General features: G+C 36.7%; 1 protein-coding gene across 2 annotated transcripts in view; it reads left to right on the top strand.

The window, feature by feature from the left end:
• Positions 1 to 21,970, top strand: part of SLC25A16 (solute carrier family 25 member 16) — a 51,647-nt gene extending 29,677 nt beyond the window's left edge. The window contains exons 6-9 of one of the 2 annotated variants that reach the window (XM_004470523.5): positions 20 to 86; positions 13,819 to 13,981; positions 17,854 to 17,922; positions 20,384 to 21,970. In XM_004470523.5, the coding sequence (XP_004470580.1) occupies positions 20 to 86; positions 13,819 to 13,981; positions 17,854 to 17,922; positions 20,384 to 20,540 (456 nt within the window). In that variant the 3' untranslated portion in view covers positions 20,541 to 21,970. The remainder of the gene's footprint in view (positions 1 to 19; positions 87 to 13,818; positions 13,982 to 17,853; positions 17,923 to 20,383) is intronic. The other variant, XM_012529839.3, reaches the window with a different exon arrangement.
• Positions 21,971 to 22,556: the final 586 nt, after the last annotated feature.

Raw genomic sequence — 22,556 nt, 5'->3', positions numbered from 1 at the left:
ATTTTCCTTTCTTTAAAAGGAAGGTGGTTTTCTTGGATTTTATAGAGGCCTGATGCCTACTATATTAGGAATGGCTCCATATGCAGGTATGTTTCAAATTTGGCAGAATTCTGGTTTTATGTTTAAAATGTGTTACTATTTTTTTCTGAAATGGTAGCATGAAAAGTACTTTTACTTAAAAAATGATGAGTTTCCCATATAATATTGTCTTGTGTATAAGGATGACTATTCATGTACATTGAGTAGAAATGCACTTTTATATCTTTCTCTTAGTATTTGATCCAGCTGTAGTCCTGTTAGCAATTGCACACTTATGTTAAATGGCTGTTAAAGATTCAGTTTGTATGAACATGTTAATTTAAAATAAGAGTTGAAACTATTTTATTCCTCATTATAAATAGTGAAAACTTTTTATTAATGAGTGAAGACTCATTAAGAAAAATTTAGAGAATAGAGAAGTAGAAAGAAGAAAATAAGGACACTAATAGCCCTCCAATCTGTTTATAAATACTATTGCCTTGTTTATATTCCTTTTAATTAGACTTTTGAATTAATTGTAGGTTCACATATAGTTATAAGAAATAATACAGAGACACTTCATGTATCTTTACACAATTTTTCTAATTGTAATGTCTTGCAAAACTAGTACAATATCACAAACTGGATATTGACATTGATACAGTCAAGATACAGAATATTCTATCACCAAAAGGATTCTTTTACTTTATTTATAAATACATGTTTTCCTTGAGGTACCGAGGGCTGGGTATTGAACCTGGGAAGCAGGTGTTAACTACTGAGCCACATTGGTTCCCCTGTGTTGGTTTTTTCATTTTTTTTTTTAGGAGGCACAGGGAATGGAACCTGGGACTTCCCATGTGGGAAGCAGGATGGGAACCACTTGAACCATATCCACTCCCGTGTATGTATATTTTTTAATTAGAAAAGTTGTGTACATAACATAGTTGTTATGTACAGAATTATCATGCATAACATATAGGACTCCCAAACATTACCCTACCACAAGCACCTTGCATTGTTGTGGAAACTTTGTTGCAAATTATGAAAGAGCATCATCAAATATTACTGTTAAGGGAGGTCCTAGGTTCAGTTCCTGGTGCCTCCTATAGGAGACAAACAAACAACAAGCAAGACAACAAGCAAACAATGAGCAGACAACAAGGAAAAGCCAACAAGCAGGGAATGGATATGGCTTAAGGAGTTGAGTGCATGCCTCCCACACGGGAGGTCCTGGGTTTGGTTCCCAGTGCCTCCTAAAGAAAAAACAAGCAAACAGAAAATGAGTGGACAATGAGTACAAACAAATGAGCAAAAACAAGCAAACAGATTAGGGAGCCATCTCTGGTCTTGTTGGAATATTATACTGCTATTTATAGTCTATAGATTATTAACAATTATACATTTGTTTTAATTAATGAGAGAATATTCTCATATTTGTACTGTTAACCGTGGCCCACCATCCTTCACAGAGTTCACTATAGTATACAGTCCCACACCTTGTACAGTCCAACCAAAGCATACACTCAGTGGCTCTCAATTTCATTTCACAGAGTTGTGCTGTCATTACTTCAGTTGATTTTAGAACATTTTCATTACTACAAAGGGAAAAATCCCATACCCCTTTTTTAACTCTCTATTGTTGATCCTTAGCATTGATATAGATACTTCTTTGACATTGATGTAAGAATATTGCAATATTACTATTAACTATAGTCCATAAGTTACATTAGTTGTATTTTCCCCATGTGTCAACATATTCTTAATGCCTTATAAGAGTGATATGCATTTGTTCCAGTTCATAGAATATTCTTGTATTTGTACTATGAAACACAATTCTCATCTACTACCAAGTTCACTGTTAAACAGCCCCTAGTTTATCCTGTAACTTTCTGTTTTTTAAAATTTATTGAACTATATCGCTCATACATAAGCATACATAAACAATAAGTGTATAGTAATCGTTGTGAACTTACAAAACAAACATATAACATCATACAGTACTCTCATACCTCAGCTTACCACCAATACCTTGCATTGTGGTTAAACATTTTTAACTAATGAATAAAGAGCATCATCAAAATATTACCACTAACCAAAGTATTTTTCCCTCAACCTGCCCTATTATTCTTCTTCTTATATAATTTATATATGGAGGGGTATGGGGTACATGGTAACCTCTTTTTTTTTTTTAATGTAACATTTTTTGTCATCTATGTATCTTCAAAAAAATACAATTAAAAAATTGATGGGGAGTGGGGCGTGGGGTATATGGGAATCTCTTAAGTTTTTCAATGTAACTTTTTTTGTGATCTATTACCTTAAAAAAAGATAATTAAAAATAAAAAAAATTTATATATGAACATACATAAACAATAAGTGTATAGTAAAAGTTGTGACTTACAAAGCAGACTTGCATAACATCATACAAGGGTCCCATACATCAACCCTCCACTAACACCTTGCATTGTTATGAAACATTTGTTACAAATTATGAAAGTATATTGTCAAAATCTTACTACTAATTATAGTCCTTATCTTACATTTGGTGTATTTTCTCCCAACCCACCCTATTATTATTTTTTAAATATATTTTTATGACAGAAGTGGTAAACTTAGACAAAATAATCATGCACATGTGCAGAACTGCCGAACAACACCCCTCTCAACACACCATACAGTGGTGGAACATTTGTTACAGATGATAAGATAATTTCATCTGATTGTTACCACGTCCATAGTGTACACTTGGCACACAATTTCCATAATGCCCCATTATCAACTCAGTACATCTTTGGCACAGATGCAAGCATATTACATTATTACTGCTAACCACAGTCCATAGGTCTCTCTAGTTGTATTTTTCCCATGCTTCTCCACATTCCTACCACCCTGTAGTAGTGACGTACATTTGCTCTAGCTAACAGAGGACACTCTTGCATCTGTACCATCAACAATTCTCATCCCCCTCTAAGTTTACTGTGCTATTCACTCCCTAGATTATTCTCTAGCATTTTGTCAATTGGCATTTACATTCCTATACTACCATTTCAGCCACATCCCCATTTATAAACTAGCTATTACTCACTATGTGTTACCATCCACTTTTTACATTCCCACACTTTTACAGTAAAGCTAATTAAAACTTCTACATACATTAACATCAGTAGTCCATCTCAGTCCTCCTCTTATCTCCTTTAAGAATCCTTAAATCCACCAGAGCTTGAAGATATTTTCCTACATTTTCTTCTAGAAGCTTTATTGTTCTTGCTTTTATATTTAGGTTTTTGATCCATTTTGAGTTAATTTTTGTATAAGGTGTGAGATAGGGGTCCTCTTTCCTTCTTTTGGCTATGGATATCCAGTTCTCGCAGCATCATTTGAATGGACTGTTCTGCTCAAGCTGTGTGAGTTTGACAGGCTAGTCAAAAATCACTTAGCCATACATGTGAGGGTCTGTATCTGAACCATCAGTTTGGTTCCATGTGTATGTGTATGTGTCTGTCTTTATGCCAGTACCATGCTGTTTTTACCACTGTAGCTAGGTAATATGATTTAAAATATGGAGATGAGAGTCCTCCACCTTTGCTTTTCAAGATGTTTCTGGCTGTTCAGGACCTCTTACCCTTCCAAAAAATTTTGATAATTGTGTTTTCAATTTATTTTAAAAATGCTGATGAATTTTTATCAGGATTGCATTGAATTTGTGTATCAATTTGAGTAGAATTGACAGCTTAATGATATTTAGTCTTCCAATCTGTGAGCATGGAATGTTCTTCCAATTATTAGGCCTTTTTTGATTTTTTTTAACAATGAGTTGCAGTTTCCTGAATACAAGTATTTTACATTGTTGGTTAAGTTTATTCCTGAATATTTGGTTTTTGTCTGTTGTATTTTATTTTCACTACTCCTTTGACACTTTTAATTACTTTTATTAATATAATCTTAATTTCTAGACTCTTCCGGGCCTCTCTCTCCTCTCTTTTCTTTTTAGGCTCTAGCACACCCTTTAGTATTTTCTGAAAATCTGGTCTCTTGGTTAGAAATTCTCTCAGTTTCCATTTATCTTTGAATATTCTAAACTCACCCTCATTTTTGAAACACAGTCCTGACGGATATAAGATTCTTCGCTGGATGTTTTCTCTTATAGTGTCTTAAATATGAAATTAGCATTTAAGCTTTTTGGGTATCCCTTATATGTTATGCATTGCTTTTCTCTTGCAGCTTTCAGAATTCTTTCTTTGTCTTTGGCATTTGACATTCTGATTAGTATGTGTCTCAGTTTGTCTATTTGGATTTTTTTGGATTGGGAGTACATTGTGCTTCTTGGACATGGATATCTATGTCTTTCAATAGGGTTGGGAAATTTTCTACCATTGTTTCTTATATTCCTTATGCCCCCTTTCCTTTCTCTTCTCCTTCTAGGACACCCATGACATGTGGGTTTGCACATCTCTTACTGTCATTTTGTTCCTTTAGACCTTGTTCAATTTTTTGCATTCTTTCCCTCATCTGTTCTTTTGTATGTTCACTTTCAGAGGCCCTTCCTTCAAGCTCACCAATCCTTTCTTCTGCCTCTTCAAATCTGCTATTATATGATTCCAATGTTTTTTTAATTTCATTTATTATGTTGTTCATTCCCATAAGATCTATATTTCTGTGTTAGTTTCATATTCTTCTTTGTGTTCACCCAATGTCTTCTTAATATCCTTAACCTCTTTAGCCATCTCATTGAATTTATTAGGGAGATTTGTTTGAACATTTATGACTAGTTATCTGAACTCCTTTATGTCATCTGGAGGCTTATCTTATTCCTTTAACTTAGCCATGTCTTCCTGTTTCTTAGTGTGTATTGTAATTTTTTTGTTGGTGTCTTGGCATCTGGCTTACTAGAGTATTTATTTGGGTGTAGTTTTTCTCTTTAGTTTAGGGCTTCCTGCCCTTTCTCCCTTGTTGGTTGAGCAGTAGGAGCCAAGGATGTAGTTGGTGCTATAAGCTGTGGAGGCTCAAGCTTCCTTCCTTGCTCCAGAGACTGATGAAGCTTCTCCCAACTTTCTCCTTTGCCAGGGGTAGGAACAGAATCACAGCTGTGTGGAACAATCCAAGTTGTGCAGGCCTAGACCGTAGTTGCCCAGAGAGAGTGATGAAGCTTCACGCCCCTTTCTTCCCTGCCTGGGGAGTGAATGGAGCTGCAGGCATGAGCAGCAGTCTATGCACTGTGGGTCCAAGATGACTGCAGTTGCCCAGGTAGACTTCTGACTGTTCAGTCTGTGCCAGCTGAATGTACCTGCAGTTGCCTGGATAGGTTGGTGCGGGACCTGCCAGCTTCTTCCCTGCTATCGGTGGGGTTGAAGCCTACGCTAGGGCTGCAAGGCCAGTCTGGGTGAATGAAACTTATCTCTACCATCACTGTGATTTTCGGTTATCCTGGCTTCCTCTCATCCTGGGGGCAGAGTCAAAATGGCAGCTACCACTCTCTTTCTGACTTGGACATGTTCAAACTTTAGCTGTTTTGGGGGTTATACTTTCATCAGCCAACTTTACTTATCGTAGCTGAAATCGGTGGCTAACCATCTCTTCCTCTCTTGCTTTTGGGAAATGTCGCTTCCAATTCCATGCCACAGAACAGCCCCTGGGGTGGCTTGCACTGCCAAAGTAGCATGATCACCCACCTCCATGACGTGGGCTGTAGTTTCCCAGAGAGACTGATGCAGGTCCCGCAGCTACTGGCCTGCCGGAGGTGGGGCTCAGGCTCATGCTAGACCGGCAGTCTGACCTGAATGGAAAGAAGCTTGTTCCAGCACTGTGATTTTTCCATCCTTCCTGCTTCCCCTACTGCCAGGCATGGAGTTAAGATGACGTCTCCAGCCCTCTTTCTGACTTGGACAGGTTCAAACTTTAGCTATTCTTAGGATTATACTTTTGCCTGCTGAATTTACTCATCAGTTGCTGAAGTTGGTGCCCAAACATCTTTTCCTCCCCTGTTTTTGGGAAGTGGAGTTTTCAATTCCAGCTGTGGAACAGCTTCTGAGGCGGCTTATGCTTCTAGTGAAGGATGGGCACTAGCCTCCATGGCGTGGAGGGCCCTACTTACGAATCTTCTCTGCAGATGGGCAATCTCCTTCTTCCATTCCTTCAAGGATGTTGCAAGATGCTCTTCTGGTTTTCTGGAGTCACCAAACAGGTGCTTCAGTTAGGTCTGGGTGTTTGCTAACTGGCCTTTAGGAGGAACTGACTCTAGGAGCTCCTTACTCTGCTGCCATCTTACTGGTTGTCTCTTAGCTTTCTTTTAATTGACATTTACGTCCCTAGGCTATTCTTTTCAGCCACAATCACATTTATAAATCAGCAATGTTAATTTTACTCAGTATGTTACCATCTGCTCTATCCATTTCCACATCTTTACAATCAACCTTATTAAAAAGTCTACATACATTAAGCAAAAGTTCCCCCTTCTCAGCCCTGATTGTATCTCCTACTAATCTGAACTGTAGATTTTAACTCCATGAGTTTACTCATCCTATTTTGTTCATATTTATGTTACCATATATTTGTTATTTGTGTATGTCTGGCTTATTTCACTCATTTAATGTCCTCAAGCTTCATCCATGTTGTTATATGCATCACTGCTTCATTTCTTCTTTCAGCTGAATAGTATTCCATTATTTATATATACTACATTTTGTTTATCCATTCATTGGCTGATGGATACTCGGGTTGTTTCCATCTTTCAACAATAGTGAATAATGCTGTTGTGAAGATCTGTGTGCCTTCTGTTGACTTTTTTTTTTTTTTTAATGATTAGACTCATTTTATTGAACAGAAAACAAATGAGAGATTAGGTAATCTTTTTTTTTTTTTTAAGATTTATTTTATTTATTTATTGCTCTCCCCTCCTCCCCCCCGCCTCAGTTGTCTGTTCTCTGTGTCTATTTGCTGTATTTTCTTTGTCTGCTTCTGTTGTTGTCAGCGGCATAGGAATCTGTGTTTTTGGTTGCATCATCTTGTGTCAGCTCTCTCTGTGTGCGGCCCCATTCCTGGGCAGGCTGCACTTTCTTTTGCGCTGGGCGGCTCTCCTTACGGGGTGCACTCCTTGCGCGTGTGGCTCCCTAGCGCGGGGACCTGCCTGCATGGCAGGGCACTCCTTGCGCGCATCAGCACTGCGCATGGGCCAGCTGCACACGGGTCATGGAGGCCCGGGGTTTGAACTGCGGACCTCCCGTGTGGTAGACGGACGCCCTAACCACTGGGCCAAGCCCGTTTCCCTTGACTTTAATATATATACTGCTCCCTTCCCTAACCCCTGGCAACCACGGATCTATTCTCTATTTCTATAATTTTTTCATTTCAAGAATGTTATATTTGTACTCATACAGTGTATAACTTTGGGATTTTATTTTTTTACTCAATATAAATCCCTTAAGATTAAGCCAAGTTGTGGTGTATATCAATAGTTTGTTCTGTTTTTTATTGCTGGGTGGTATTCCTTGATATGGATGTACCACAGTTTGTAACACTTCATATTTTAAAAATTCTTTATGTTTTTAAGATTCATCCATGTTGTTGGGCATAACTGGTTTACTCATTTGTCTATGTTGTGTATGTATCCTGGTACAGAAGTCCTATTATTTTTCTAGATTATATATGTATGAGTAGAATAGCTAGGTAGTAAATTCATGTATATTCAGTTTTATGAGCTAAGGTCATGAAAGTGATTATATCCTTTTTTTTTTTTTTTTAAGATTTATTTATTTATTTAATCTCCCCCCCTCCCCTGGTTGTCTGTTCTTGGTGTCTATTTGCTGCGTCTTGTTTCTTTGTCCGCTTCTGTTGTCGTCAGCGGCACGGGAAGTGTGGGCGGCGCCATTCCTGGGCAGGCTGCTCTTTCTTTTCACGCTGGGCGGCTTTCCTCACGGGCGCACTCCTTGCGCGTGGGGCTCCCCCACGCGGGGGACACCCTTGCGTGGCACGGCACTCCTTGCGCGCATCAGCACTGCGCATGGGCCAGCTCCACACGGGTCAAGGAGGCCCGGGGTTTGAACCGCGGACCTCCCATATGGTAGACGGACGCCCTAACCACTGGGCCAAAGTCCGTTTCCCTGATTATATCCTTTTACATTCCTACCAGCAGTGGTAAAAATTCCCCTTGATCCATATCCTCTCCATCCATATTGGTATTCACTGATTTTTCAATTTTTGTGAATTTTTTAGGGTATAAAAGTTAACTCTTGAGGTCTTATTTTGCATTTCCCTCATTACTAATGAGGTTGAGCTCCTTTTCATATGTTTATTCAGCATTGTGTTTCCTTTGCTGTGAAGTGCCTGTTAATGTGTTTGGCCGACTTTTCTACTGCATTATCCCTTTTTCTTATTTTTTCATAATAAATCTTTATTCTGATTATCAATCCCTTGTTTGTGGCTTGGATTTTTCATTCCTCTACAGTGTCTTTTTTTTTTTTAAGATTTATTTATTATTTCTTCCCTCCTTCCATTGCCTGTTCTCTGTGTCTATTCGCTGCTTGTTCTTGTGTCTTTCATTAGGTGGCTCTGGAAACAGATCCTGGGACCTTCCAGAGTGGGAGAAAGATGATCATTCTCTTGCGCCACCTCAGCTTCCTGGTGTGCTGTGTCTCTTATTGTCTTTCCTCTGTGTCTCCTTTTGCTGTGTTGTCTTGGCGCATCAGTTCTCTGCGTGGACCAGCACTCCTGTGCATGGCAGCACTCCACGTAGGCTAACTCTCCACATGGGCCAGCTTGCCTTTACCAGGAGGCCCTAGGTATTGAACCCTGGATCTCCTTTATGGTAGACAGGAGCCCAATTGCTTGAGCTACATCTGCTTCCCTATAGTGTCTTTTAATGAACCGACATTTTCATTTTAATATAGTTGGAATTTATCAATCTGTTCTTCTATGGATAGCTTTTTGTTTCAGAAATACGTATTTTTTATTTTCCTCTAAAAATAATTTTTTTTGTCTTTTATGTTTTTTTAATTTATTTTTTTAATGTTACATTAAAAAAATATGAGGTCCCCATATAGCCCCCACCCCCCTAAAATAATTTTTAATGGTTAGCATTTTTTTTTAAAGATTTATTTATTTATTTAATTCTTTCCCCCCTCCCCCGGTTGTCTCTTCTCTGTGTCTGTTTGCTGCATCTTGTTTCTTTGTCCGCTTCTGTTGTCGCCAGGTCACGGGAAGTGTGGGCGGCGCCATTCCTGGGCAGTCTGCACTTTCTTTCGCGCTGGGTGGCTCTCCGTACGGGGCGCACTCCTTGCGCGTGGGGCTCCCCTACGTGGGGGACACCCCTGCGTGGCAGGGTACTCCTTGCATGCATCAGCACTGCACATGGGCCAGCTCCACATGGGTCAAGGAGTCCCGGGATTTGAACCGCGGACCTCCCATGTGGTAGACGGACACCCTAACCACTGGGCCAAGTCCGTTTCCCATCATTTTTTTTTTGGAGGACCCTAATACAACTGGAATTATTATTTTTTTCTCTTAAGGATAACGATTTGACCCAGCATCATTTATTAAATAGTCCCTTTTCCAGGGATCTGCAGTGTGACTTCTTAAAATATAATAAATGTAGTTCTGTAAGTCTTTATATGTGGTAGGCCAAAACCCCTTTCCTTTATGCTTTGTTTTCAGAAATGCCAGGACTATAGGTATTTTGCTATTTCATATACTCTTGCTGTATTTGGAAATAGCTTTTGACGGTGTATGAAATTCCTTGTTGGGATTTTGAATGAAATTTCATACAGGTTTTGGGCATTTTAGTTTGGTATATTCATAGACACATAAGTTTTGTTCTGTTATTTAAAAATTATATTTTTAGTTTATTGCTTGACTTAATTTTTATATGATTTTATAGTTAGCTGTTTTCCTACTTTTTAAAATAGCTAGCTGTCTTGTTATTTGTGGATCCTTTGGGGTTTTTTTTAAATGTAGGCAGTCACATTTTGTGCAGATCACATTTTTCTTTCATTGATTCTAGTTCCTCTCTGCCTTCCTACCTCCCTACCTCCCTGTCTTCCTGCCTTCTTGCCTTCCTTCCATGTTTATCTTATTTTACTGTACTGACTAAGGATTTACAGTGCAGCAATGGATAAAAGTGATATTACTGGGCATTTTGCTTGTTCCTGATTTTAAAGGGAATATTTTTCATACTTCTCCATTTAGCAGGATGTTTTTTGAGGTTTTTGTTAAAAATATTTATTAGGTTGAGGAAGTTTTGGTTAGAATTTTTATCTGAATAGATTTTAAACTTTATTAGTGCTCTTTTCTGCATTTATTGAGATGATTGCATTTATTGGTTTTCTCCTTTAATCTGTTAATATGAGGAATATGATGAATGTCATTAATAGATTTTCTAGTGTTAAATTATTTTGGATTGATACAAATTGTTTATGATAGAATCTTTTCATACCTTGCTGGATTCAATTTATTAATTGTTTTTAGAAGTTTTATTCCTATATTCATGAGTGAGATTAGCCTGTAATTTTTAAATGAGATTAACCTGATTTTTAAGCACTGGTTTACATTTTTGGATAGTTAAAGATCATTCAGGTTTTCTATTTCTTCGTGAGTCATTTTAAAAATTATTAGGGCAGTTTTATGTTGGTTTACAGAAAAATTACACAGAGTTCCCATATATGCCCTCTACCCCAGCTTTCCCTATTATTAACTTATATTACTGTAAACTTTGTTACAATTGATGAAACAGTATTATTGTAATTATATAATTAACTGTAGTCTGTAGTTAATATTAGGTTCTCTCTTTGTGTTGTAGCCATGAGTGATTTTTGATAATTCATACTTCTCTTGACCATTTTGAACTTAATTATTTTGTGCTAATTTTTTACTTTATGAAGTTTTGCAGAGAACCAATTTTGTCTTTCTTCCTATTGTCTATTGTATTTTCATTTTCCATTTTGTTGATTTTTGTTATCTTTATTATCTCCTTTTTCTGACTTTATTATTTTTTAAAAGTTGGATGCTTGGTTTATTAATTTTCTACTTTTTCCCATAACGTAAGCATTTTTCTAAAAAATGGCTTTAGCTTCATCCCATGAATTTATATTGTTTGTTTACTTTTACTTATAATTTTAAAAACTTCAAGCATTTTCAAAAGTAGAGACAATAGATAATGAACCACCTGTGTGCCTATCACCCAGCTTCAGTAGTTATCAACTTGTGCCCAGTCTTGTCATCTACACCTCTGCTTCCCCTACCCTCCCTGGCCCAGATTATTTTAAAGCAAATCTGAGTTATTATTTCACCCATTAAACCAGTATTCAGTTCTCTAAAAGTTAAGTCGTTTATTTAAAAGACATGTAACCACATGTCCTTATCAAACTTAGAAGTTCTTCTTAATTCTTAATATCATCCAGTATAGTGTCATTGTTCAAATCTGCCTATCTTATAAATTTTTGGCCAGTTAATATTTGCCTGGCCTAGTTTTTTTATCCTTTCTTTTTCTATCTTTTCATGTCTTTATGTTTAGGTATTTCTTTTTTTTAAAAGTACAGAGCTGGATTTTTTTTTTTAAACCCAGTTTGAAAAATCTTTCAATTGGCAATTAAGCCTCTTAATGTTTATTGTGGTTATTGATATATTTGGACTTGTTTCTACACTTTTCCTATTTAATTTTTATTCCTTTCTTTTCTTGTTTGCTTATTTTTCTTATTCTTGCCCCCCCAACTCATTTGTAAATATATACATTTTATTTGCCTCCTCCTATGCTTTGTGGTCTTTGATTGATCTTAATCTCTGAGTACCCTAAAGGTCTAAATTGGGGTGTTTTTTTAAAGACTATTTATGTCTGCTTCTGCCAAGAACTCTTATTGGGAACTGGGCTCTATCCCAGGAATTTCAGGACCAGTGATTCCATCTTCTGCAGGCCCAATGGCAGGATCTATCTCATTGGCAGTGGCACTACTGCTATTGACATACCTAAGTTGAGTCATTCCACTTCTCTCATCAGCCCACACCTCCCAGTTGTGTCCTAGTGTTTGTTTTTTTTTTTAAAGATTTATTTATTTATTCCCCCCTGCCCCTAGTTGTCTGCTCTCTCTGTCCATTTGCTGTTCGTTCTTCTGTCTGCTTGTCTTCTTTTTAGGTGGCACTGGGAACTGATCCTGGGACCTTCTGGAGTGGACAGAGATGCTCAGTCTCTTAAGCCACTTCATCTCCCTGGTCTGCTGCATCTCTTATTGTCTCTCTTCTGTGTCTCTTTTTGTTGCTTCATCTTGCTGTGCCAGCTCTCCACTTGGGCCAGCACGCTATGTGGCCCAGCACTCCTGCTTTGGGCAGCACTCTGCTCAGGCCAGCTTGCAGCTCTGGCCAGCTTGCCGTGTGGCTAGTACTCTGCGTGGACCAGTTCGCCATGTGGGCCAACTTGCCTTTACCAGGAGGCCCCAGAATTCAAACCCTGAACCTCCCATATGGGTAGACGGGAGCCCAATTGTTTGAGCCACACCTGCTACCCTGTTTTTTTGTTTGTTTTGTTTTGTTTTTGCAGGGAGGTGGTGGTGGTGATGCTGGCATGGTGGTGATGCTGGCATGGTTTTACAAGTCCAGCATTGGATTCTAGTTGTTCTGCAATGGCAGGGTCTCTTAGAATACTTAGACTGCCATTTTGCTAGGTCAAGAACTTTTACTTTTTTGTGTGATATTTTCCTCTCGGTTTTTTTTTAGTTTCATTTTTCAATGTTTAAATATATTTTATATAATTATACTCACAGTGCATATACAATTTTGTTTCTTAATATTTTCCCATTTGATGAATATTCTTCATATTATTGAATATTCTTCACAAACATCTTTTTTATTGTTATCATATTATACCTAATACTATCCACTTCATTTAGGTATGTGTAGATTTTTGCTTATGTTTAAATTGCTATGAGTATTCTGGTCATAATTTTTTCTGTACTTAAGATTAAATTCTTAGACTAGATTTCCAAAAATAGAGAAATGTATGACTATTATTATAATGTCATGATCTCAAAATACTATATAAGAATTTTGTATAAAAATAAATGGATACATTGATGTATTAGTCTTAGACTGAATTTTTGTTAGAACTTATTTGTTCTTAAGCATCAAGTATTTTTTTAGATATGTTTTTAAATTTAATAAAGATATATTGATTAAATCTTAGTTTATAGGAATGTTTGAATTCCATTATTGATTTTATTAATGTATAATTTTCGTGGTTCTGGTATAAAATCATGTAAATGTTTAGCAAGCACCAACTATCAATATCAGTATGCAGTTGGTCTAATAAATGTTTATTTATTAGATTTAATATGTCTCGTGAGTCTATCTGAACATTTTTCTTATGGTCGTGACTTCTTTTGATGACAAAATTAGGCGTTGATTTAAAATAACAGTGCTTTAATCATTTCTGAATTTTTTGCTTCCATCTTACATTATCACCATCATTGTGATTGTAGATGTAAGTTGCCATATATACCTGCAATTATTAATCATGAATTTCATTTAGGGTTATGTGAAACCCTGGAAATTGTTAATCCCATTTACTTGTAAATGGTATTATACGCATTACTGCCTTCTTTAAATACACTGAACTATACATTAGTGTTTGAAAACCAATGCCAATTTTTATAGGTTGTAATTTTGTTGTCTTTAGGTTATGTATAAACATTAATTAAATCTTAATCAGAAACCAGGAAATACATAGTTACTTGAATTAATTAGTTATTGTGTAAGAACAGTGTCTTTTTCATGGCTCATGTTCTGTTAAGCAACATAGTGAATTTATATTTTGTTTTTCAGGTGTTTCATTTTTTACTTTTGGTACCTTAAAGAGTGTTGGGCTTTCCTATGCTCCTACCCTTCTTGGCAGACCTTCTTCAGACAATCCTAATGTCTTAGTTTTGAAAACTCACATTAACTTACTTTGTGGTGGTGTTGCTGGAGCAATAGCACAGACAATATCGTAAGTTTCTTCATCAATTTAATTGAATCAAATTATAATGACCAAATCCTGATTTTTAGCACTGGTAAATCTTTTTATTCTTTCTGACAGATTGCGTAAAGCAGATTTCCTTTACAAAAGAGAAATATTAATTTAATACTTTTTTTCAGATATGTCTGCTCTTTTTTTTTTTTTAAAGATTGCTTTCTTTATTTACCAATCCTCCTCCCCCCCATTGTCTGCTCTCTGTGTCCATTCGCTGTGTGTTCTTCTGTGACTGCTTCTATCCTTATCAGCGGCACCAGGAATCTGTGTTTCTTTTTGTTGCGTCATCTTGTGTCAGCTCTCCATGTGTGTGGCGCCATTCTTGGGCAGGCTGCGCTTTCTTTTGCCCTGGGCGGCTCTCCTTACAGGGCGCACTCCTTGCACGTGGGGCTCCCCTTCGTGGGGGACACCCTTGCATGGCACAGCACTCCTTGTGCGCATCAGCACTGTGGATGGGCCAGCTCCACACGGGTCAAGGAGGCCTGGGGTTTGAACCACTGACCTCCCATGTGGTAGGCGAACGTCCTATCCATTGGGCCAGGTCCGCTTCCCTATGTCTGCTTTTTAAGCATATTTTATATAACTATGTGACAAGTTGACCAAATTAATTTGAACCCACACATGTTCCTGTGAATTCATATAAAAGAAGGAACGAAGCCCCCTCTCTATCGAGAGGCAGAGTGAGCATTGCCATCCTAGGTTCCTTGGGATTGGGAAATAAAGACTAGAGTGGATTTACTGGTATTCTACTATGGAGTTATTGTGACTCTAGCAATGGAAGAAATTATGTCATTGATGTGGAGACAGTGGCCACGGGAGTTGCTGAAGGCAGGGAAAGGGAAAAGGTGTGATATGGGGGCATTTTTGGGACTTTGAGTTGTCCTGAATGATATTGTAGGGACAGATGCAGGACATCATATATCCTGCCATAACCCACTGAATGGTTTGGGAGAGAGTGTAAACTAAAATGTAAACTATAATCCATGCTGTGTAGCAGTGCTCCAAAATGTATTCATCAAATGGAATGAATGCACCACACTAATGAGAGAAGTTGGTGTGGGAAAAGTAGGGGGTGTCAGGAGTGGGGCATGTGGAAATCTCCTATATTTTTTTATGTAACATTTTATGTGATCTATGTGTCTTTTAAAATTAAATAAAAAGTATTAAAAAAAAAAGGGAAGGAGGGAGGGTGAAAGGAAAGACGAGAGGGAGGAAGGACAAAAGTTCTAAGAAAAAACAAAGTTGATGCCCTTAAGAAGCCTATACTATTATTAAGAGAGTAACAGTACAGTGGGATTATATATTGATATAGGGTGAGGTGGGAACAGAAATAAAAAAGTATTGCTGTATTGTGGTGGGAATGTTGGCTTCAAAGGATTTCCCTAGACAAAAATGATTGAGTTGAGTGAGATAAGAAGAGGCTGGAATACTAAAAAGCAGGAACTTTTTAGAAATAGGAAGAAGGAGTATCCTGAAAAATAGGAATACATAAAGGAGGTTGCAGTGTCACAAAGAATCAAGAAAGAATGCCTAAATAGGGAAAGAAAAGTCAAAGTTAAAAAGTGAGATATCCTTTGGGTTTTGCAATTAAGGATCACATTTGTGAAAGCAGATTCAGTGTATTTGTGGGTGGGAGAAGATCATACCAGATTGGAGGAAAAGAAGTATGTGTGTGGTTTCCTTCTAGAAACTTGGTGGAACCTTGTTCAGTTGCAGAGACACAATCCCTATTCTGTTATTCTGATTCTCTTGGTTTCACTGCCTCCTATTCTTTACTACTCACTCCCAACTTAGATCCTTAAAATGTCTTCTCTTTCCCATTTCTCTTCTGAAATTGTATTCTAGATCCATCTACCCTTAACAGAGCCAATGGCTCCTTCTCAGGTTACCGTCCTTTAATCATTCTGATTCCATGGCTTTTGTAACAGTGCCCCCTCTTGGTGATCTTCTTCCCCAATTTTCCCTTTCCAGCTCTCTTGCTGATTTATATCCTCGTCTTCTTACCTGTGGCAGCTTTTTAGTCCTCTGCTCTTTGATAAATATCTGGAACAACTCATCTGTCTTCAAGTATCTATCTTCATGGTTTCAATGGTCTCCTCTGTCCAGGAAATCAATTCTATTTAAATCTCCATTACTGACTCCCTATTGCATCTCTAGGAATACTTGGATATTCCTCCATCAAGTGCAAACTCTATATAATTCAAACATTAAACTTTCTTATCTTCTTCCCAACAATCCTCAGCTCCCAACTTTCCTGTTTGTTACTGGTAACAGTCAGTTTCCTAGTCCTGAAGCTTCAAAATCATTTTTCACATTGTTTATAACCCAATACTCACTATGTCTTGACAGTTTTTACTCCAGAACATTTGCCTAGGACATTATTTTCTTTCTTTTCCCAGTATTATTTCCCTAGTTCAGGTCCTTGTCAGCTTGTCTTTTTTACATTTTTCTGCTTTCTATTAATCAAATCCTTCTACCCACATACATCTTTTCCTGCTTGGAAACTGAATCCCTTGGGTTGAGGTTTTTTGGTCCCTTTACCACCATAAAATTTTTCCCTTTTTTTTCCCATTAAAAAATAATTCCTGAAGATGATATTAAAGTACATAGGGGGCTTCAATAATTGATAGTTTTATTTAAGCTGGTTGAATGGTACATGGGTGTTTATTACTTTTTACCATCAATATTTCATAGTAAATTTAAAAAGTGTATAATTATTTTTATATTAATTATTTGAATACTAGAAATCATGGAATGTTTCGAATAGCAAAGTAGAAAGAGTAGAATATAGCCTGGAGAATGTTTTTAAGACTCAATTTTCTTATCTTAACATTGGGTTAACAGTACCCACTTAATGCAGTTGTTGTGAAGATGACATGAGATGATGTACATAAATTGTTCAGCACAGAACCTAACAGCGCAAGTCCTCAATATTAGCACAATAAAATTAACTTTTAAAATACCACCTATGGTGGTGGCAGTAGCACAACATTGTGGATGCAATCTATACTACTGGAGTATACACTTAAAAATGGTTAAAATGGGAAATTTTTGGTAGATAGTGTTACTACAAATATTTTTAAAAAATCACCCATACTCTTATTCCTGAAAGTTTACCTTTGTATATTTCATTTCAGGTAATCTTTTTATATAGAACTTTCTCTGTCCTCTAAATGCAATTGTCTGTTCTGTTAATTTTAGTACTTAAGCAAATTTTATATTGTTGATCTGCCATATTTCCAGGTAGTTGCTGAATTGTCTTAGGGTAGTGGTTTTGAAGGAGGGGTGGTTTTACTTACATTGGCAATGTCGAGACATTTTTGGTGGCTACATTTTGGGAGTAGGGGTTGGTGGTGAGGGGATGGGTGGTGCCACTGGCATCTAGTAAGCTGTGGCCAGGGATACATATAAACATTCTACAATACACAGAACAACTCCCCACAATAAAGAATTATCTACCCTGAAATACCCATACTGCCAAGGTTTAGAAACCATGTTTTAGGATTACAATGAAAACCACCGAGTTTGTTTCTTCAGGAAGTAGCATTTAATTTGGCCTTGAGGAATGAATAGAACTTGATCTTGTGGAGATGGGAGAGAAGAATCCTCGGACCAGAGGGATCCACATAAGCAAAGGCAAGGAGCCCCCTGTATTGTTAGTTGAATTTTATTTATGTGGCTGTATTCTGACTTCTTATTATTATTGTTTATTAGATAAAACAATAAGAGAATAGGAACACATTCCCCACCCCCTCATTTCCTAGTGTACATAGGACTTTGCATTTGATAATAGTTGTTGAGGTGAAAGCAAAAATCATTTTAAGTCCTTATGCCCTTTTTCCTTTTAGCTACCCATTTGATGTAACTCGTCGACGAATGCAATTAGGAACCGTTCTGCCAGAATTTGAAAAGTGCCTGTAAGTTCTCTATGTGTCATTGTCATTTTATAAAAAAAGAATAATATTTAAAGCTAGCAGGGAGATAGGACTTTGGCTTTACCAATAGTCTAGATCTTCTGTTTTATTCCCGTAGTATATAATTTATATCATTATAAAGTTTCAGTCAGGTCTCAATTCTATTAAAAATTAAATTAGAAAAATTAGAGCAGCTCTATTCTATGGAAATGTAATGTGGAGCCCCTTATGTAATTTAAATTTTTTGAATAGATATATTTTAAAAAGGATGAAAAGATGAATTTAAAAGAACCTGCTGTGGTTTCTTCCACTTTATTAAATTCTTTCTGGGTCTGTGTGTTTTTTAAACAGATGATTATAAATAGAGTTTCTATTGTTGGCTCAAGAGGAGTTATGAACCCACTTGCTAATTTTATTGGAAGAAAAAAAAGGTCCTAATTGAAAATGAGGCAAGCTCAGCACCTATTTCTTCAAAATAAAAGATGTTCTACTACCTCCAGTTAAATGGAGTTGTGTATTGACAAAAGGAAAGTGCTCTAAAGAGCAAAGTGTCAAGGGCAGTGAGGAGACTAGAGAAAAGGGACTTATTTCTCTCAGGCTCCAGGAGAATGCAACTCAGTACATGTTACTAGTCCAAGAAGTGATATAAGCACCCTGGAAATAAGAGCCAGAGAATAAATGAAATAAGAACTGATCTGTGAACTGTGCTTTCTTTTTGTCCAAACCCCCAATCACTACTACCTCTAAAGAAGCAGATGAAATTAGTAAAAATATTTTTTATTTTATTTAATATATCTAAAATATATCACTTTAACATTTCAATATCTTACATTCATTTTTTCATACTCTTTGAAATCTGGGGTATATTTTACACTTAAAAGTACATCTCACTTCGGACTAGCCACACTTCAAGCACTCAGTAGCCACATGTGGCTAATGACTGCCATGTTGCACAGTACTGTTCTTGAGTTTTCTCTAATCTATAGAGATTTCGAATCATTCTTTTTGATTGGTGATGTTTTTTGTCCCTTAGGGGAAAAGCAGGACATTTGTTCAGGACTTGGATTGCCTTTGTTCACTCAAAAGTTGTTCTGAAGCATTCAGTCTAGATTATATATTGAAAGAGAAAAAGACAAAGCCCAAAATATTGGTTTCAAAGGAGAGAGACAACACTATTTAAAAGGAGAGCATCTTTATTATTGGAATCTGAAACCTATTCCTTTAAACGTCAGTTCTACAACCATCAAGTGTAGAATTTAGGCTGGGATGAAAGTTTAAAGGGCTCATATATGCTTTAAAAGGACTACATCAAATGCTCTTCCAAACATGAGTATAAAGCAGTGTTGCCACTGCTTCATAGACATGTATTAACAAAATATGTTAATGAGTCTCTGATTTCTATGCATAATGCTTATACTTGTTGGGAATGATTGCCTTCTAAAAAGTAGTCAAGATGACATTTTAGCCTCTTTAATTTAATTTAATTTTTTAAAATATTTATTTTTGTTATGTATTTCTCTCCCCTTTCCCCCCGCCCCCAGTTGTCTGCTCTCTGTGTCCATTTGCTATGTGTTCTTCTGTGACTGCTTATATCCTTATCAGCGGCACCGGGAATCTGTTTCTTTTTGTTGCATCATCTTGTTGTGTCAGCTCTCCGTGTGTGCGGTGCCATTCTTGGACAGGCTGCAATTTCTTTCGCGCTGGGTGGCTGTCCTTACAGGGCGTGCTCCTTGCGCTTGGGGCTCCCCTACGTGGGGACACCCCTGCCTGGCAGGGCACTCCTTGCGCGCACCAGCACTGCTCATGAGCCAGCTCTAAGGAGCTAAATCAAGGAGGTCTGGGGTTTGAACCGTGTACCTCCCATATGTTAGGTGGAAGCCCTATCCATTGGGCCAAGTCCGCTTCCCTTTATTTTATTTTTAAAGATTTATATATTTATTTCCCCCCACCCCCTTGTTGTTTGCACTTGCTGTGTCTTTTTTTCTTCCTTGTTGGAAGCACTAGAAACTGAACCTGGGACGTCCAATGTGGAAGGGAGGCGCCTAATTGCTTGCACCATCTCCATTCCCCACTTTGTTGTGTCTCTCATTATGTTTTTCTTCTTGCGTCTCTTGTTGCATCTGTTCACCACACCTGCCCATTGCATAAGCTCACTGTCTTACTCATCTTCATTAAGAGGTACAGGGAAACTCTGCTTTCTGCTTTGTTGTGTCTCTCATTATGCTTTTCTTCTTGTGTCTCTTATGTCATCTTGTTGCACCTGCCCATTGTGCCAGCTCCCTGTCTTCTTTAGGAGGCTCGGGAACCAAACCAGGGATATCCAATGTGGTAGGTGGGAGCTCTATCACTTAAGGCACATCCACTTCCCTTTAGCTTCTTTTTAAAATGCTATTTTTGATCCTAAAACCATCTCTTCATAATGAGCATAAAGGTGTTATCATTTAACCATTGTAATGTCTTTCAGTACCATGCGGGAGACAATGAAGTATGTCTATGGACATCATGGAATTCGAAAAGGATTATATCGTGGTTTATCTCTTAATTACATTCGCTGCATTCCCTCTCAAGCTGTGGCTTTTACAACATATGAACTTATGAAGCAATTTTTTCACCTAAACTGAAAATAATCCTATTTTTTTTCCCTTACTAAACTATTGGAGGGAGAAATAAATGTTATTTCATTACTTGAAAGGGGATATTTACCCTGTTACAGGAACCACTGGTATTTTTGTACTTGATTTTTTTTTGGGGGTGAGGGTGGGTCACAAATCAAAATTACCTTTTTTTGTTGCCAAAAGTTGTACTCTGGAACATTGAAAAAAATTCCTAAGCTGATGCTGGCTAATCAGTTAGGTTATTTTAAGCCATTTGGAAGTAGAACTAATTTCAAAACATGTTTCAAGAAGTTGCCATTAGTTTTATCATGGTATTCCAAGCTTTTAATTGTGATCACAATTTCCAAAAGATTCCAACATTGTTATTATTAAAATAAACAGGCTTGGTTATATTCTAACAGAAAGATAAGAATAGAACTCCTTACATTTTGTAAAACATAGCCTAGAAACCAGTATTAAAGTATTATTCTTATTCTCTTCTCATAATTCTACTCCATTGGAAAAATGATCAGCATATTTTTTCCCTTTTTTTAACAAAATAAATGTTGTGTTTAAAGTGTAGCCGTGTGGAGACTCAACAGTAAATGAAGAATTTTCAGGTATTAAAAGTCAATATATTTCCTAAAGGTAGTAATAATAAATAATGATCATCTTTGCTCTGACAAACAGATTAGCATTGTAGATTTCTTTTTGTTAGATGGTTGGTGTATACTAGAAAATTTATTTAAGTGGACTGTGAAATAGCCATTAATGTAGATGTTAATGTCAAAGAATGTTTCTAAGGTATTATGTCATGATATATTGACTAGTTCTTCCATGTAAAATAATTTTAGTGCAATGTGAACAAGTAGAGATGTAAAATATGATTTGAATTGTTATCCTTTATATTAAGAAAATGCTTTAAAATTTAAGAACTCCATTTATTGTTTTTAGGGAACTGATTTTTTTTTTCTTTTAATAAGCATGTCAGATATGGGAGGGGGAAAATAATAGTTCTAGCTTCAGAAATAGTGATTTATAGAATTGATGTGATTTTTAAGGCATTAGAAAACTAAGTTGAAAGTGTTGTTTCTGCTTTATTTTATTTTTTGTGAAAAGTATTTCTTGTTATATCTTGGTAAAAATTTGATGAACTGGTTTCATTTTCAAAGACTTTATTTTAAAATAAAGATGTAAAGATGTATCTTTGTATGCTTTATAAGTGTACCAGCAGGTAGAGATAACATGTATTCCTAAGACTATTTTGTAAATTTTCATTTCTGGGCTATACTTATAGCTAAATATTGTTATCAAGTCTTAAAATAATTTAAATGTATAAAGCAAGTAAGTCAACTTATCAATGAAGGGATTGGAAATATTTTTAAAATAAAATTTGCATTCTATATATGTTATAAACTACAAAGGACAATTAAAAACTAATTTTATCCATGTTTCAACAATGATTCCTTTAACTACTTATATTATTGAAGCACGAATGCTAAACATAAGAGTAAAAATGGAAGCATATTTATATTAATGACTGTGTTTATATCTGACTTATTTTAGATAACTCAGAGTGCATCTTACTGATTTGAGACTGATTATTTCTTTTTTTGCTCTCCCTTGATCCTGTTGTTGCCTTTTAGCAGTCCTTTGATAACAGAATGGGATAATGGTCTGATTTAGGGATTGATAAAGTGTATCATTCCTAACTCTCAAAAATTATGTGTATGGAGGTAGAGAGGTTACTGGGTGTATGTAATAATATCTTGCCCCATTCTCCCCGAGAGTACCAAACATCAATTTATTCAGCACCCATTCTGTGTCAGTCAGGCATTATGTCAGGCATTGTGGGAAAGACTATTAGCTGCATCCATAGTTGGATTTGGATGCCAGTAGCATCTAACATAGGTTATGTCTCCACTAGAGTATGTACCACACTTTATAGTAACTACCTGTTTACCTATGTCCCCCCGTTCCTGGTTCTCTCTAGGATAGAACCATACCTTCATCCCAGTGAGGAGCACTGAATGTGTACCATAA

Source organism: Dasypus novemcinctus, chromosome 6, assembly GCF_030445035.2.
Source record: "Dasypus novemcinctus isolate mDasNov1 chromosome 6, mDasNov1.1.hap2, whole genome shotgun sequence".
NCBI lineage: Eukaryota > Metazoa > Chordata > Mammalia > Cingulata > Dasypodidae > Dasypus > Dasypus novemcinctus.
The sequence above is the reverse complement of the archived record's forward strand: the minus strand, read 5'-3'. Positions and strand labels throughout refer to the sequence as shown.